Genomic DNA, 18,968 nt, shown 5'->3' on the forward strand with positions numbered 1-18,968 from the left:
CAGCTAGTATATCAGTTATTTACATTGTGGTGGCTGTAGTCAGGATCAAGGTGCATTGAACGAGGCATTGTACAAACATGATGCAAATTGTGGTCCTCTGCTTACAATGTGAAGACAAAATGCAGCAGGGGGGCATGATACAGGCAGAAATAATATGAGTGAGAGGCAAAAGGAAGTATGCTGACAAGACCAAATATGACTGCAGGTAGATGGTTTCCAGTCAGGAAGTAATTAAAAAGGAAGAGAGGAAACAAATAGTAAGTAGGTAAGTCCATACTAGTCATGTCAGTAGAAGTATGTCAGGAGTAGTTCTACAGTCTAGTCTTGGGAGAAGTTTTCTTGTATAAAGGATAAGACAGAATATGGTATGAAACTTTTTGTGGGAAATGCAGAAAGGACAGTGGAGATATAATCAGATACAAGAGAAGAGAAGTCAGGAGGGACATACTTTTGAGAAAGGGCCTTGAAGACCAGAATCTGCATCTTTGTGTAATGGACATTCAGGAAAGGGACAAATATAAGTTAGGGAACATGATCAGAACAAGAGGGTTAAAAGATATTGTATCTGCACTTTTTGAATGGGCCTGAGGTAGATGCTAGGAAAAGAAGGTGTAGTAGATGCAAGCTTTGCAGAGGGCTTAAGTTATGCAGAAGAATAAAGGATAGGTTTAGATGTCATGTAGAGAAAAAAGTGGACAGATCTGGATGCAGTCTGGATTTACAAAGCTGGGGAAAGGAAAGATTCAAAGAGGAAGTTAATAATAAGCATCCAATATTTCTAAAATTGAAAGATGTGTTGGGGATTATAAAAAGAGGCATTTGGCAGGCTGGTGATGGCTTGGTATCCAGTAGAAAAACACAGATTGGTTCGTGTTAGCCAATTTACCCTCCTAGAAATCATTATACCTATCAAAGAGAAAAATGTTATCATTACAGCTGGAACACATGGTTGCAGCTATAGTTAAGAGTGTTGAAACTCTTTCACCTAAAATGTTCTTTTTCAGTTGCATATAATTGAAAATTTTTCAGGTTGAAATTTTCCACATCTAATTATAGCCCAAGGGTGAAGTAAAAACATTTCAGCGGTAGGTGCTGAGTGCTCAGCACTTTTGAAAAATCAGGACATTCATTTAGGTGTCTAAATATGGACTTGGAGCCTAACTGTAAGCACCTCATTTTTTTGAAAATATTGGCTTTTGAGTCAGATCTTTTTTCACCTTTTTATTGATGTGTCATTTAAACTACTTCATTCTGTTCCACATATATATATATATGTGGAACAGAATGAAGTAGTTTAAATATATTTATATATATATATATATATATATATATATATATATGATGAAAAAAATATAATGGTCCAAATATGAAAAGCACTCTTATAGGCAGGATGTCTCCAGGTCCGTGTGTTACGTGAGCTGATTCGATTAGGACTCAACTCTAAGCTATACATATTATTACATCATTTTGCTATTTTTAATTTAGCAGATTAAAAAAAAAGTCTTCTGGCTGACTGACATCTGAATCCAGTTCAATGAATGTAGAAAAATAGCAACTTGCTTTATGTGGGATTCCCACAGGAAAGCAGACTTCAGTGAACACCTGGAAATACATTAATTGGTACTTTTATTTTTAAAATTAATTAACATCTGATTTAATTTAGTTGACCTTCACATGTAAATTAAGTCCTTATTAAGCGCTAATGAACTAAAATCGGTATATTGTGTTCAGAAACTGGCGAGATTACATCATGTAAAATGCACTCCACCTTTGTATTAAACCCCATAGTTTCATTTTCACTTTGCTTCAGTGAAAAACCATTGTCAAGTCAGAACAGAGGGCAGTTGTGGAGTGTGGAGGAGAAGCAGGTGATTGGTAAGTGGTGACAGACTCTTGGATTCACAGATTCAAAATAAGCCTAGGTCTGGAATGGAGAAAAAAACTTCATTACGCAGTGGCTGTTCTGAGGCCTTTTTAAAATAAATTCACAGTTCCAGTATAATTTTTAGTGGATGGAATTTAAATTATGTGCAGTCTGTTTGATATGTATTTGAATTGTTTCAGTCACTTTGCTATCTTGTTATACTTCACAAGGAAAACTGTCTCTAACTTGAGATATGCTGTTTGTAAAGGATATACTGCCATAAGCAGACTTATGCAGTGCTACCAAAGGTGTTATCCCATAAAAGTGAAGTAGAATCATAGAATCTTAGGAAGTTATAGTTGGAAGTGACCACAGGAGGTCATCTAGTTGAACCCCCTGCTCAAAGCAGGACCATCCCAGAACAGATCATCCCAGCCAAAGCTATGTCTCTAGCCAGGTTTTGAAAACATCCAAGGATGCAGCTTCCACCATCTCTCTGGGCAACTTGTTCCAGGGTTTACTACCCTCCTAGTGAGAAAAATCTTCCTAATATCTAACCTAAACTTCACTTGCTGCAACTTGAGACCATTGATCCTTGTTCTGCCATCTCCCATCCTCTTTTGAACCCCACTTCAGGTAGCTGAAAGCTGCTATTAAATACCCTCTGTCTTCTCTTCTCTAGACTAAATAAGCCCAGTTCTCCCAGTCTTTACTCATAGGTCCCCCACCAGCCCCCTCACCATTTTTGTTGCCCTCTGCTGGACTCTCTCCAATTTGTCCACATCCTTTCTGTAGCGGGGGCCCAAAACTGAAAACAGTACTCCAGATGTGGCCTCACCAGTGCTGAATAGAGAGGAATAATCACTCCCCGTGACCTGCTGGCAACACACCTACCAATGCAGCCCAGTATGCCGTTAGCCTTCTTGGCAACAAGGGCACACTCCTGGATCATATTCAGCTTATTGTTCACTGTAATCCCCCGGTACTTTTCTGCAGAGTTGCTGCCCAGCCAGCCAGCCCCCAGCCTGTACTGATGCATAGGATTGTTCCATCCTAAGTGCAGGACTTCGCACTTGTCCTTATTGAACCTCATGAGATTTCTTTTGGCCCAATCCTTCAATTTATCTACGTTACTCTGAATCTTAGCCCCACCCTCCAGCATATCTACTACTCCCCGCCAGCTTAGTGTCATCTGCAAACTTGCTGAGGGTGCACTCTATGCCATCTTCCATGTTGCTGATGAAGACATTAAACAAACCCAGCCCTAGGACTGAACCCTGAGGCACTCCACTTGATACCGGCTGTCAACTAGACGCTGAGTCATTGATTACTACTCTTTGAGTCTAATGCTCCAGCCAGTTTTCTATCCATTTTCCAGTCCATTCATCCAGCCCATATTTCCTTAGCGTGCCTGCAAGAATGTTGTGGGAGACCGTATCAAAAGCCTTGCTAAAATCAAGGTATACCACATCCACAGAGCCAGTCGCCTCATCATAGAAGGCAATCAGCTTGGTCAGGCATGACTTGCCCTTGGTGAATCCATGCTGACTCTTCCTAATCACATTTTTCTCCTCCAAGTGCTTAGAAATGGATTCCTTGAGGATCTGCCCCATGATTTTTCCAGGGACTGAGGTGAGGCTTCCTGGTCTGTAATTCCCTGGATCCTCCTTCTTCCTTTTTTTTTATACATAGGCACTATGTTTGCCCTTTTCTAATCATCCAGGTAGCTGTACAAGTAGTAGATGCTCATGCAAGTTTTCAAGGGTAAATTGGCAACACCTCTTTGTGTTATCTGTATTCAAAGACTTCAATGAAAAAAGCACTGTTCCAGATCCCAGGATAATGGAAATGGGTGCTGACTTCAAGACAACAGCATCTAAAGTCTAGATAAGCTTGTAAAGGTTTTCAGAATCAGATAGCTAACTGAATATGTTGTCTCACACTCATGAGGAGACATAGGACACCAAAGGGCAACTAGTTATTTAAAGGTTAAAAGAAAAGAGATTTTCTATAAAATCATTTGTACACACTAATGGAAAGAGTCTGAGTAATTTCATGACAGCATAGACGGTACTGAAGACAGTGAAACAAGCATGACCTCGAGTTAAGCACATGCTTAAGTGACATCCTGAATAGGGATATGTTCTTGAATCAGGGCTTCAGTGAGCATGGAAACCAAACAATCATTTTACTTCTAGTGATGAGCACCACAGTAAAAGATGAGCAGGGTCATTGGTGGAAGACTGTTTTGTTGTTGCTTACGATCTAGTAGTCAATATAAGTTTGTGGCTATTAAAAGATCTCACTTCAAAAGCATTAAATACAATTTTACATTTTATGATACATATATATATAAAACACAACAAAGAAATATTTCTGGGCATTTTCTGATCCCAACAGCATGCTAAGGATCCCAATATTTCTGGGCATTTTCTGATCCCAACAGCATGCTAATGCTAAGGATTAAGTAGAAAATGAGTACCGGCTGACTATAAATGGAATCACAATCTTATTGTTCTCAGCCAATCTGACTTATTGAAAAGCAGCCTTATAATTTCATGGTAGACTTAGAAATCTCAGTAGTTTAAGAATGGTTCAAGCTGTGCATATCTCTTTGGAACTGTGCAGCTTGAAAAATATTTCCCACAAATCTCCCTTTATATTAATAGGATGAAAGGACAGGAGAAAAGGATAATTTAGTTAAACAAACCATGGACTTTAATGAGTCCAAAACCTGACAGTTTTTAGCTGTGTCAACTCAGTGGGCAAACCATTTGAAACCTGAAAGCTATTTGGAGTGAAAGCAGGTGTTTTCAGGAGTGCCAGGATCTTACAGAAATGCCATTACCCAAGTAACAAATCTTGTGTAAAACTATTATTATTTCTTCAACTGCTAAGGGGCTGAAATTTGAATTGCAGGATATAGCAGAAGAATCAACAAGTTCAAAATGAGGCCCATTTCTTCCAAGAGGTTCTGTGAGGGTACAGGTCTTTCCTCCTGTCATATGCACTATGATCTATGATTATATTTTTAAAAATATCTGAGAAGCAAATCCCCCCATTTAATTCATACCTCACCTACAACCAGTATTGCTCCACAAATTTCTTACACAGAGCACAGAACATCACTTCTATTTTACTGCTATATATCTCTGATGGGAACACAGCTTCTTGAATGCAGGTTTTCACAGGTAAAGATAGAGGAATTGATTTGTATTTTAGAACACTGTAACAGGGACTCAAGCAGGAGCCCTGTTACTTAGACAAGGTCGGGTCAGACTGACCCAACGACGACTCCTGCCAGGTGGGAGAAATTACACACCCGAGACAAGATCGAGTGATTAGCCTGCAAAAACCGGGCATAAAACCAGTGGTGGGAGATTGACTGAGTGCCTTCAGGCACAAGAAAAGGTGAGCGAGACAAGGAGCCCATTTGACGACCTGGGAAAAGACGTTGGGACTACGGGACCTAAGGTGAAAGACGTCAGGCAGGCTGCTTACCCTACTCCTCAGGTGATCCTGGTGAGTATGAGGACAGCTGAGACACGGCATAGCAACTTGGCGGGGGAATCCCAAGTAATGACAAAAACCCTGGGATGACGGATGGGCAAGGGGTTCTTAGGCTGGACTAAACCCCGTCCCCAGATCCACAGCTTTGCCATGTGCAGCAGTGTGGAGACCCAGAGGATAACCTATACTGCTCCCGGCACTCAGTAGAGTGCAGTGGGGTGTCACTCGAAGCTAGAGGCGTGGGGAACATGCCTTGCTAATAAGACAATCAGCGCTTAGAACGTCCAGCGCTACATTGTAACTGGAGAGGCATCCGGTATTGCAAGATCTGCTTGGCAACTCAGACATGTCTCACTAATGAGGTAATTGGTGAGACTTCTGTTTCTGTGGTACTTTTGTTTGGGAAATAAACTTAAATAAAGTATGTACCATCTGGGCAGTTTTATTCGATCCTTAGCCATAAAAGACCACTGATCTCCTTCTTTTTCCTTTTGATCTAAATCGTGGCAGGCGAGTACAGTGGGGAGACACAGCTAGGATCACCCTCCCGCTTACAAACACACTTACTGGTAACTTCCAAATCTTTTTATATATCCAACTCTTGGCATTGGATTGCAATTTTTTACAAGATTCTTAAATTTCAGTATAAATATTTACAGCTGTTGCCATTCATCAGAACTCTGGCCCTGTGCTCCCCATCTGTGTATTCTGTTTTATGCAGGTTCCTCCTATTTCTGTCATCATGCTCTAGTTCTCCTTCCCTCCTACTCCAGTGGAACTTGCAGAATGGTCTGGCTATGAAACGTCAACCTAGAACAGATCCTCATTATCATCCACTACCACTGTGGCTGCATGGCTTCTCCAGGAACTTTCTCTAAAACCTCTTGGAGCAGATCTTTTTGAAGAGAGACTACTTGCACTTTGTCAGCACTGAACTGCACCAGGCTGAGTCATAGGATGGGTAGTGAACAATGCTATGTAAAGTAGGGCTTTGTAAAACAGCACTGTTTTGTTTCAACTTCCATTTCACTGTTTTGATGTGACAGTTTTATTTTGAGTTGTGTTTAGTTTTGAAGCATTGTTCTGTTTAGTTTCGTCAAAACTGTTTCACTGTTTCGACGTTTTGCCCAGAGGCTATAATGGGGAATCATGAAGCTGCCTGTAACTTTGTCATTTTTTGGTAGATTTGGATGAAAACAGCAGGCATGGTAGCCCCTTCTGAGGTCACAAAGCCTGCCAAGTTTCAAGAAGATAGGCATGGTGGTTTCTGGAAAACTGCACCTCAAGCTGCTGACAAGCAAAACTCATGACATGTGTGACTGTGTGTGTGTTAAGGCACACCCTCACTGGTGCTGGGGCCTCTACATAACATGGTAGTGTGCCCCAATGAGGTCTCCTCCTCCCCTAAAGCATCAGTCCAGTTCACCACTTTAAATAACAACAGGTAATAACTTAGTAAGCAGCACAGTAACACCAGCAGCATCTCAGGCAGCCAAACTGTGACAGTGCCTTTCTTTCCTTTCTTGCAGGAGCTTCTTCTCCAGCAGCTACCAGAGAAGTCTCCCTGCAAGCCCCAGCCCTGGGGCTTAGATGTGTCCAGGGCCCTGCCTCCTTCCGGTCAGCTGACAGGAGACAGCTGCTAGGGGTGTTGGTCTAAAGACTGGCAGACAAGATTTTTTGGGTCAATCTGTTATCTTTTAGTAGACCAACTGGATAGTTAGAGAAATATATCTTAACAAGGTTCTGGGTTCAAAAACCCTTCATCAAGCTGAGGAAGCACCTGCAGTTGGTGTATGTGAGTGCTGTTCCTGGATGGAAGGAATAGTACAGAAGCCAGAGGCTGGCATGCAATGCAGGCAAGAAAGTCAGTCAGTGAAAATGGAAATGGAGGCATCAGGGGGTGAGGGACGGGGGGGACTGGGAAGTAGCAGATAAAAGTGGAAAGGTACCTAGGGAGTCAGATACCAGCAGGTTGTAGTGTATCAGAATTCCAGTATCTGTATTGAGTCCATGAGTTTCTGTACCTAGGAGGCTGATGAAGTGAAGTTCATAGGCCTGGCTCTGAAAAGTGGTGTGTAAATTCAAACAAGCACTGAACCCCACTAACCTCATTACCAGAAGCCAACTTTCTATAACCCAAAACACATTGAATGGATCCAGACCATGACATGACAAGACATGCAAAACCTGCCAACAATATCTTCAGTATGGAGATATCTTCACAATACGCAGCGTGGGACAGTGGGGGGGGAGGGCAGCGGGGACTGTCTCTCTGCCTGACAGCACCTGGTGAGTGGGGCTTTTTTTTTAAGCACCAGGAGCTGGGGCGGGTGGGACAGCCATGGTGGGGGGGGGGGAGCAGGCAGGGATCCCTCTATGGTCCCCTCCCTCCCAGTCCAGCCCTCCCTCTCCTGCCCCCTACTTACCAGCTCCAAGTCCGGCTGCAGCTCCCTGCTGCAGCCACTGGGGACTGCCTGAATCATTGAAGCTCTCTGAATGTTTTCCAAAGAGAGTTTCAAATTGATTCGGACTTTTTTATCGGTCCCGATTTGATTTGGATTTAGAGATTTGACCACCGATTTGGGCCAAATCTCCTCCGAATCAAATCAGCACCTGAAGTTTTGCACAGCCCTACCAAGTACCTCTGCAATTTTACCTGCACTGCTGCATCCCCCTCCCCTCCCCCCCGACCCCAGCCTGTCCCTCACCCCGATGCCTCCATTTTAACTGACTGGCTTTCTTGCCTGCATTGCATGCCAGCCTCTGGCTTCTTTACTATTCCTTCTATCCAGGAACAGCACACACACCAACTGCAGGTGCTTCCTCAGCCTGACAAAGGGTTTTTCAACCCAAAAGCTGGCATCCCAGGCAGCTAAGCTGGGCTAACCTGGAGCCCCACAATTCCACTGCAACCAGCAAGCCTTAGGCCTGTCAAAGACATGACAGGTCTAGGCTTTCCCCAGCCAGGACTGTGTGCGTGCATGTGGTGGCTAGAGGTTATGGCACGTCCTACCCGCCTTTTACCAGGGGCCCCTCGGTCCTGGCATTTCCTGGAGCTGCCGTGCTGCTAGCAGTCCCACCAGGCCTCCCAACCCTGACAGAGTGCAGTTTTAGTGGTCATGCCCAGGACCTGGGGCCTCCTCCTACCCCACAGCCCCAGCCCATACCTCCAAGCTAGTCCTGGCACAGGAGCTCAGCAGGAACATGTTCTTCCCCTGCTGGCTGGTGATGCAGTGAATGCCACCTCCAGCTCTGAGAGTGAGGCATTAAATGGTTTTAAAAAAAGGAAATAGATGTGGATAGAGTGAGGAGTGAGGAGGGTGGCATTCACCTGGAGCTTGGGGGACCCCAGCAGGAGGTTCACCTCCAGGAACACCAGCTGCTCCACCAAATCAGGATCCAAGGAGGTGCAGTGGGGTGTCACTACATCACCAGCAATGCTAAATACCCTCCTGTTCATGGTTGGTGGACCGGATAGGTGTGCCCGGGCAACCATGGCCAGATCTGGCCACATCTGGCTGTGGCTTGCCCAGTAGGCCAAGGGGTTGCATAGCAGTGGCTCCATGTCCTCAGTGAGATAGGCAGCCACCAAGGCCTGAGTGCTACCTGCCTCTGGGTCCCACCATGGAAGCCATACTGTTGACCCACATTGGCAGCACCTGTGGTGGAGGAGGAGACTGGCCGGTGGATGGTGTGCTAGTATGGGACAGTGGATCCCCCCCTTCCATGTTCCCCAGCCTTTGCCATTCTGCCTCCCTGACTCTCTTCACCAGCACCTCTGTCCACTGATTCAGTCTTTGACTGCTGCATATGCTCCCCTTGACCCTTGAGTCACACACATCAGCCAGCACACGGACTGTACTGGACTGCAAGGGATCAAGCCATTTCCTGATGCCCTCCTTCAGCTGCCTCAACAGTGCCTGCACATCTGGTAACAGCGGCCTGCCCCAGCCAGGAACACTGATCCCCTGGAACTTCTCCATTTGGCTCTGAAGTTCCCTCACTACAGGGATCACCTGGCTAAGGAGGGCATCGCCATCGCCAAGGGTCTTGGTAGCCTTGAGGAAGGGCTTGAGGACCACCAAGATCTGGGAGACGGTATCCCACTCAGTTCTATTAAAGGGGCCACTGATCCCAATCTCCTCAAGCAAGGCCATTTCATGGATGGCCTTCTATTGCTCCACCAGCCTCTCAAGCATCATGTATGTGGAGTTCCGCTGAGTTTCCACATCCTGCAAGATTTTGTGCTGTGGGATGTTCAGCTTTGCCAGTTTGTCCCACAGCATCTTGGCCCTCTTGATGCTCCGGTGGAAGTAGTCTGCCACCTTCCTGCATTTGGAAATGAGCTTGCTAGTGGTGCTGGCAATGTCACTGGCAGCCCTGTCCCTCTCCAAGGCATCCCTGACAATGAGGTGGAACTTGTCTTGGCATCACAGACTGCCTTGACCATATTGTCCCCATTGTCAGTGACCATGAACCCACAGATGAGCTCACCCTGCCCAATGAACCACCCCTGCACCTAGCAGTTCATGGCCCCCATGATCTCTGTTGCTCTGTGGGACTCATCCAGCACCTCAGCTTGAAGGAGAGTCTACGAACAGGCTGACTGGATGCACCAGGGCCTTGTGAGGGAGAGGTATCCATGATCTCCACCCTGGCTTCTCCAGATGTCTGAGGTGAAGTGTAAAGCCACCTGCAGACTTGCCTAGCACAGCTCCTCCCTCAAGTACTCCCTGCATGTGTCATACAGGGAGGGCACCACCATCCTTCTGAAGGTGGTGCATGCAGGCACTTGGTATGATGGGGCCATGAATGGCATGAGCCACATGAACCCTGGCTGCTCAACTAAGGAGAAGGGCTGGCCATCACCTTTGCAATGTGCCCCTCTGTCTGTCTTTCCCCCACTGTTCCAGGGTGGCCTGCCTCTGCTTTGGGAGGATGGGGGTTTTGGAGTGAGAGGGGGACTTCCCTATGGGCACGCTCCCACTGGTGCCAGGCTGAGGAGGAGCAAGGACAAGGAGGTGATGCCTGAGGAGATTCATCAACATACCTGTGGTTCTCATGTGTTTTGTTCCCTTGCCCCAGCTGGTTTTGGCTCAGCAGTGCAGGCAGATAGCGCATCTGGGATCATCTGCCAGCTCAAAATGATCCCAGACCACACTACCCACTCGCTTCTGGGGTGCGGGTGCATGAGTGGATGCTGCCTTTTCCCCCTCCCTCAGCAGGCAGAGGCACATCAACAGGAGGAGTGGACTCAGCTGAGCCACTTGCCTCCACAACCTCTACCTCAGCCTCCTCCAAAGTGCCTTCTGGAGAAGGAGACCTGGCTCTAGGGGAAACTTGTGAGGTGTGGAGCACAAACTCAGTTGATTCCCGCTCCTTCCCCAGAATTACCCTTGCTAGGTCACTCAGATCCAGCTCCAGCTCTTCCTCTGGCACTGGAAGGCTCAACATGGGAAGTGAAATGGGGGTGGAGGAGACTGTAATGCTGGTGCTGGTGCTTGTTGTCATGGTGGTAGTGGGGTGGGGGGTTATGGCTGGTGTTCTTAGAGGGGATGCAGAATCAGGCACAGGCAGTGGCATTGGCACTGCTCCCCTCTCCTTGCTGCGTGTAGAACTAGTGGAAGCCTCATGCCTGCTAGCTGTAGTAAAGAGGCTGCATCTCAGTTTGCTGGGGTGGGGGTTTGGGGGTGGAGAAACTTACACTTCTCCCTCTACCCCCTCTTCCACCCCACCCTGAAGGCTTGCCAGCTGCCTTTCCAGCACGCTTCATGGTGTGTTTCATAGTGTCCTGTCTTTGCCTTGGTGTGCTGGAAAATCTGTGTTTTCTTCTGTAATGTAATCTGATTTATGTAATATATGTAGATAAGATAATTGTATGCATGTGTATTTATGTAATGGATGTATTTATGTAATAAATAAAAATATATACATGTATGTATGTGTTCCTATATACATTCTATACTGTAATATGCAATATAATTATGCTGTATTTCCCTGCACAGTGAAAGGAATGCACACTGTGAGAGAAAGCATGGATTAAAAAAGAATCAAAATAGACTAACAAAAACAGAAAGAGGATTTTGGGGGAGGAATAAATTGAAAGGAATCAATGCATATAATAATAAAATAAAAGGGTATAGAAAGCAAAGGGTATTGATGAATCCTACTTGCTAACATTTGTTGTGTGACACTGCTGAGCTTCTGGAAGACAGCTTAGTAACTGACCCCAAGGCAGAAAGCAGCCCAGTTCAAACAATGTTTTTTATGCTGTTTTTCCATCCCTCCCCCAGAGCACTGGAATTGGAAGGGACCTCAGGGAAGGATGACAGTCACTGGTCAGCTACATGGTCATATCAGAGCAGTCCTTCCTCACTCTTCCTCCTCCCTCTCCTTACTTTCTGTTCCCCCGCAGGCAAGTCCAGCTTCAGCTTCAAAACTTTCGAAATGTTGTGACTGCCCTCATTTCATTTCAAGACTGTTTTGAAGCCCTTTGTTTCATTCCGGGGTCACTGTTTCGAGCTCAAAATGAGTCGAAATACCGTCGAAATGAAACAGCCGGTGAAATTTTGCACAGCCCTCATGTGAAGCTGTTAATAGGGATGGAAGAGTACACATTGGTATCTAGGCCAAACCTCTAGATGAATACTTACCCTTGCGCTTCCAGAGGTGGAGGAGAATGGGTGAACACTAGTTTTTCACTTGTTGTTCTTACTGGGTTATTTCCCCAGAATAACATGTCTCTTAAAAATTATTTCTGAAAAAGTACTCTTTTTCCTTGTCTGTTAACAACATGAGACACCAGGAAGGCTGACAGCCTCAGTACCAGGCACATCCATCTCCCTGAAACACTGCAATTCCTGCATTCCAGAAACTATCCTAGGATATGTTACAGGGTTTTTAAAGGTACCAAAAACAATCTGCAGTTATAACAGTCTTTCCCCTGTCTTACATGAACACAGGGCCTGATTGTTGATGCTGCTAATGCCCCTTTATACCATTTTGGAAGCATAAAAGTGCTTTACAGTCAGCTGAACATACGCTCTGTACAGAGGCTTTCCTGACAGCAAAGCTCTCTACGTCAGCTCTACACTTAGCTATTAGATTAGGAAACAGTTATGAGTGTCAAGGTTTGCACTACAGTATTATTATTTTAGCTTTCAAGGTACCACTGGAAAATCAGACATTCCCTTATACTAAGGGAAAGAATAACTAGGAATCTGGTTCTCCTTGTGTGCAAGATGCCACAGCAGCATAAAACCTTTTCCTGAGATATCCAACCCTAATATAATCTGGTATTTGACCAGTCAAAAAATGTTTGGTAAATTGACTGATCAAAAGTTGTCAAATATTGCCAATAGGTCCAAATAATACACAGAAAAAACACAAATTTTCCATTCAGAAATGTGTCATAAAACAATAAAAAATATTTATGTCAAGAAATCTATTAAAAAAAATGTAGTTTTTTGGGTAAAATTGCTATAATCTTTGACCAGTCAAAAATATGCAGTAAATTGACCAGTTTGCCATCCCTAGATTATACGATCATTTCATAATTCTGTGGCCAGATCAACATGAAGCAGATAAACTCATTCCTCCCTTATCAATTCCCTCAAGAATAAAGGCTAAAGCCCTATTTGCTAAGAAGAGACTATTAAAACTATGGATCAAATAAGTGGAATGGTTATCCACAAAGATGAGGGATAATTTCAGTGGGAAAAAAATCAGTAGGCATTCATATTACATTCATACAGAAGATATACAATCAGGAGCAAGAACTCAAAACAATATCTGAATTTCAAAATCTCCACTGAGACGTGAGAAGAAAAAAAACCTCAGCATCCTGCCATTCATAATACAAAATGTAATAAACAGTTCCAAAAAGAAATCTGACAGATAGGCTAGCTATCAGTGGGGAGCAGGTATGAATGAAAGGTAATCACCTATAACGCTTTGGAAGAATCTTCACCATTTCTGTTAACCTTGCCCTGACCTTAATCTAGGAAGATTTCAATGGCAAATAATATTCTGGCAAGGGTGCTTTTTTGCGTTTTTTTTAAAAACATCTTTATAGTATCTCTATCAGCCAGTTGAGAGAGCAGTTAAATCAACCTGGTCAAAGCTTTGAACCAGTAATCAGGTAAAATCTGGGGGCGACAGCAAGATCTCACACCCTTTCAGGCTTATCTAAAAAAATAAAGTGGAGTCAAACAGTGACAGTGAATTAGACATTACATTTTTTTAAATAAATAAGTTAATGGAAGTTAATAATTATGTATCTCAGTAAAAATGCATTAAAATTCTCTATTAGTCTGACTTGAAGGCTGTACTGATGGACTGTATTATAGATCGCTGAACTCCTGTTTTGAATTACCAGTAGCAAAGGTTTTATAAATCACCCATGCCTTTTTTGACGTACCAGAAAGAATTCTGAAAAAGTAGGCTAGCATGAGCAATTAATGCTGTGATACCATAAAAGGATCAAGAAGAGTGTGTCTGTGTGCTGGTCTCCTATCTGTAAACCAAACAACTTGATGGGAAAATCTCAGCTTGAAACATTTAAATAAGATTGCCTTTCTTCTTGCCTAAACTCTCTGCCTTTTGGCCCGGTGACACTTTTAAATATTTATCACACACTAAATGATCTGAGTGCCCAGCACAGTCTGCACCAGATAAACATTACTTTTTTTCTCTCAGATATGACTTCATCTCCCATCTGCCCCTGCACAAAGTATTTACAATCACTCATTTCGGGTTATTTTCCTCTCAGCACACAATGAACTAGGACTTTAATTCTGTAAGACTGATGTGCTTAATTTATGTACGAGAGTCACCCTATCCAGACCAAACTTGTGGCCTATTTTTGAAGTGTCAAGTATGGTATTTTTACATTAACTCCATTATGACGAGAATAAGGATTTTGTGGTACTTCTCTTACCAGCACAACACCTGGTGCCAAGCAGTTTTTTAGAAATAGTTTTATCAATGAAAATCAAGGCATATGACAGATTTCTAACTTTTTAAGCCTAGGTTTGGCTTTTCTCAGGGAAAAGAAAGTTAGGTGTTGTACAATGTGTACTAGGTGACTAGAGAGTGTATACTTCAGCTGTATTTTGCTATCTGTACCTTTGTCCAAATGCATCTCTATTTCTTCTTCTGAAGGTTGGCTGAGTACATCTGAAGGCATTGTCTCATCTGTATAAAGAGAGGAAGTGAAAGAGAAATATAGGTTATTTGTTAGAAGTTAGCTTGGTTGAACTGACTTATCATACAAGAGGGTTACACCTAATGAATTAAGAGGCCTGGGGCTAATTGAATGGAAGTCAGCAGAGCCGGGTTTGATTTCCTGCTCTGTCCTCAACTTACTGTGTGACCCAGGGGCATCATTAACCTGATCCTTTTTCCCATGAAAGTCACAAACATCAGTAATACTGGATCAAGCCCTCTTACCTCCTCACAGATGCACTCCCTTTAAAATGAAGAGGATGACTTCATTACATGGGTTCTTCTATGAGGTTACTGCTTCTAATATGCTTGGAAACCCCCACTTAGCAGGTGCTGTAAAGGCTTGATCAGGCAAAATACATCTTTTCCCACTCCCAGCAAGCATGTAAGCCTGTGCCTAAACCATCCCTAAGGATGCATTTAGATGAGCATGCATGTGTGGTTTGCGGCACCTCTGACCACGCGCAGCACATGTGCAACTGTGTGTTGTGCTGCAAATTTGCAGTGTGGTGCCAAAATTTGATACCTGGAAGTTCCAATATAAAATAAAACTGCAGCAAAAAAAGCAGCACAGCACACACTCCAGGAGTACGCACCAGAGCAACTGGAGGCTGGGTCCTCCAGGGAGATGCTCTGGCTGCCAAAGTATCTCCCCTCCTCTAGGTCTGCCCCAGCTCCTCCAGCATGCAGGGAGCTAGAAGAAGGAGGAAACAGGCAGCAGGGCATTTTGCCCTGCACTGCAGCACACGTGCAGGAGCATGCACAGTGGTGAAAAGTAGTGGCACAAATTTGTGCCGCTACTTCTTGTGCTGCTACAAGCGCACACCCCTGCATATGGAGGCATGGCCTAAGGGGGGAAAAAATAAATCTACTTAACTTTAGGCATAATCATAAGTCCTGTTTTTGTTAGTGAAACTAAAGAATGCTTAAGAGCTTGAAACGACTTCGATATCTTAGATATTCTACAATCAGCTTTTCAAGAGTTAACGCTGACGTTTAATGATGCTAGGTTAGTGCCAGATTTTAGAACTATGCACTTGAAATTATTCTTCTTACATTTGTAAATACCTTAAGTTCTTATTGACTATGTACTATGAATGTGGGTGTACATGTTACATATTTAAATAACAGATTGTATAAGAGTACACTGTGCCTTTTATTTTCTTCTAACCCTTTTTTCTCCTGATTTTAAAAGTAATACATTCATGATGTGTCATAATCACCTGAAAGCTCTTCCTTTTGGTTTACAAAATATAGCCTTGTCCAACAACAACAAAATTGTACTTAAAAAACAATAAAATGTTCCTTCCTATGTTAGTCAAAATGATTTGAAACTTATTAGGCAAGCAATTGTTTTTTTTATAACTTGGAAAACCTTTCAGCAACTATGTGCAAATGATGTAATGGCATAATTTCATTATACATATACACATGTATGAGTATGCATATTTATTTGGATATATTTTTTTATTTGCATAGCTAGCTAAATAGATCTCCAAACAGCAAAAGGCAGAAACTGTAGTAGTCCTAACAGTTCATAGCTTTGCTTTTTCTCCACCCTGAGCAATGCTAAGTGTAACAGAAACTATATTCAGAAGCTTAGCTACTACACAAGGGCCAAAAGGTAAGGCACAGTCATGTCTAAGAAGCTAACTGGTTCGTGAACTTTCACAGGCAATAACCTACTTTGTCAGATACATCAGACAAAATAGCTCTTGTAGGCAATAACCTGTCTGAACCAGTGGGTACACCTACATGTGCAATTAAGGCAGAGAAATAAACTCTGGCGCTGTTCCCATTGGAGTCAACTGCTCTTGGGCACAGTGTCTATATGTGCGCCTGGGACTGCAGTATTTTGAGCCAGGGTAGAGCAGTCCCAGGCTGGCAGGGAGCCTGGGGGGGGATGTTATGCCGCAGGCTCCAGGTGGCTGTGTTGGGCAGCAAAGGTGGTGACTGGTATATGAGGGTGTTAAAGTGTGGGGGTAGGCAGCAGGCAGCCCCCACTCTAGCACCCTCATAACCCAGCCAGGCCCTGTCACTATCTATATATGCATTTCAGCACACGTAAGTACTCCCCACCCCCACTGACAGTACTATCTTACGGTGGAGTTAATTAATTCATTGCATCCTAATACTGGCACATGCGTAGATGGTGATGCTTTACTGCACAGCTAATTAGTCTGCTCCACAGCAAAGTGCACATGCAGATTCACCCAGTTAGTCTCAAAGCAGTCACCCTGCCCTATCTTCTGCCTGATTTCAGACTAAAATAGCTAACTGCCTCTGTACATAAGGTCTTAATCCACTTTAAGTCTTCATGCAAACTTTTCATTGTCATTACTGTAAGGTTAGCAGTGGATGAAGGATGCTTAATATATGGCCCATTCTTTGTAGCTCTGGCCTTTACACCCATGACTAAAGCCCAGTCCATGAAAATATGAAAGCACTTTAGGTATGTACATCAAGCATTAACTTTAAAGTGCTGTCCTGAGAAGGGATGTCTGCCTAGGCTGGGGCCTGAAAAGTCTTTGTCTCTCTACTGACACCCGGCAAAAAAGTAATGATATGTTGAGTACCGATATTATAAGATATAGTAAAAGTATGCACATTGTGTCTATGAAAAACTATGCTAGCCTGTACGAGTAACAAGTTACTTTTGAAAAAACGCAAGTTTATAGACACTTCTAGCTACTAAGTCATAATTTAGAAAGGTGACATTTGCATCATATTAGAAGGTAGAGCTAAAATATCTGACTTTTGGTAGGCTCTATCTGGCATGTTCAGATGATAATGCAACCAGATTAGGCAGAACCCTTTGAGCTATTGTGAATTACAAGTAAAGCCCTGATTTATAAAGTTAAAAGCTGAAACCTAGCCTCTAAGGCTGGTATAGGGGGGTTCATTAGGCAAAGATATCCTCTGTTTATTCAAGGTTCTCAAAGAGTTTTGATTCTAGTTGTGCAACTTGCTATAACACAAAAGGCCCACATTCAGTGACCTCTTGCCCTTTGGCTGTTTAAGCCTTCAAGCACTGCTGAGGCAAAGCTGTTAGACTTAAGAAGGGAAGTATGATTGGTAACTGGCATTGTTTTCAAGCTCCTTGTATGATACTGCAGCCTTCAAGGAAACTTCTCGCCCCTGGGAAATGAAAAGAACTCAGAGCTCTCTGGGGGCAGAATCCAAAGTCTACTGAAGTCAGTAGTAGTCTTTTTATTATTTTCAATAGTTTTTGGACTCTGTGCATCTACTGTGGATAGACAAAGGAAGATGGAGAGGAAGTGATAATACAGAGGAGAGGTAGGTGGGTAACATCAGCTATAGAGTGGCCTCAGTAGATAACCAGCAGTTTGAACAGTACTGGTGGCCAAAACGCAGAACAGAACTCAAATTGTCAATGCTTTTGATACAGAGTAGAACCAAAAGGGAGGAAAAGTTTGAAGTAATACGAACTCATTTCTTTAAAAGAAGCCACAACACAACAAGCAGACCAATAGACTCAGTAATGTAGGGTGGGTATCTTTTTGCTTCATTCTATTACATATGCTGATTGGCTTTCTCCAACTGTATTTTTCTAGGTACTACTAAACACTTTCAGACCAGATAAAGAAGTGCTCTATGTAGATGTTTCATGCTATCTGAATTAAGTAGGTATAGGCAATATACTGGTTAGCTGGTACAAAAGAGATGCAGTGCAGCATTAAAAAAAATCATCAAGAAATGCATTCTTTTTCATGCAGCACCAGGTTAGAAATCCTGAGGAACAAAGGTATTTATTGCTATTTTGACTTGTGACTTCAGTTATTGTGATAAATGTTTAATTCTTGTTGTCACTACTTTAATAGTGTTTTCTAGAGTAAAAAAATATAATCAAAAGGAGAGAAAATCACAGATAATCCAATTTAAACACTGAGTGTCATTTTATTTTAAAAGATCTGATTCATTCATAACACAAATTTGTAAACATTCCATTTGCATATACAGCTGTATGAATTCTGAAATTAAGTTGCCAATTTTCATTTTCTCATGTGGCTCCTTTCTGGTTGAATGGAAAACCTAACCCAATTTTCCAAGGTTTGCAGGCAATAACTAAAATCTAGAGGTACCCCTATTAAATCTTTCAAGAGCAGTTTTTGATAAATTCTGAGTACTCTCCTCGTTCCCTTGAATTCATTTTTACCATGTTACTCTCCTATAGAATGCCACATGGACCTACATATGCATGGAAAATTATTTTTTTCTACTTAAAGGATTACCAAAATATATTCTACTTTCAGGAGGGAATGTGGAGCTGGTAACTTAAACAGGGGAGCCTGCATTCCTGCACTGCAATACATTCATTCATTTATAATGAATGGAGCTGTGGTCTCCA

General features: G+C 43.1%; 1 protein-coding gene across 3 annotated transcripts in view; it reads right to left on the reverse strand.

Moving 5' to 3' along the window:
• The window catches only part of MACROD2 (mono-ADP ribosylhydrolase 2), a 1,573,191-nt gene that overhangs the window by 70,972 nt on the left and 1,483,251 nt on the right, over nt 1-18,968 (reverse strand). For all 3 annotated transcript variants that reach the window (XM_059720129.1, XM_006260833.4, XM_059720128.1), the window contains one exon: nt 14,501-14,569. In XM_059720129.1, coding sequence (XP_059576112.1) covers nt 14,501-14,569 — 69 coding nt within the window. The remainder of the gene's footprint in view (nt 1-14,500; nt 14,570-18,968) is intronic.

This window comes from Alligator mississippiensis, chromosome 1, assembly GCF_030867095.1.
Source record: "Alligator mississippiensis isolate rAllMis1 chromosome 1, rAllMis1, whole genome shotgun sequence".
Classification (NCBI taxonomy): Eukaryota; Metazoa; Chordata; order Crocodylia; family Alligatoridae; genus Alligator; species Alligator mississippiensis.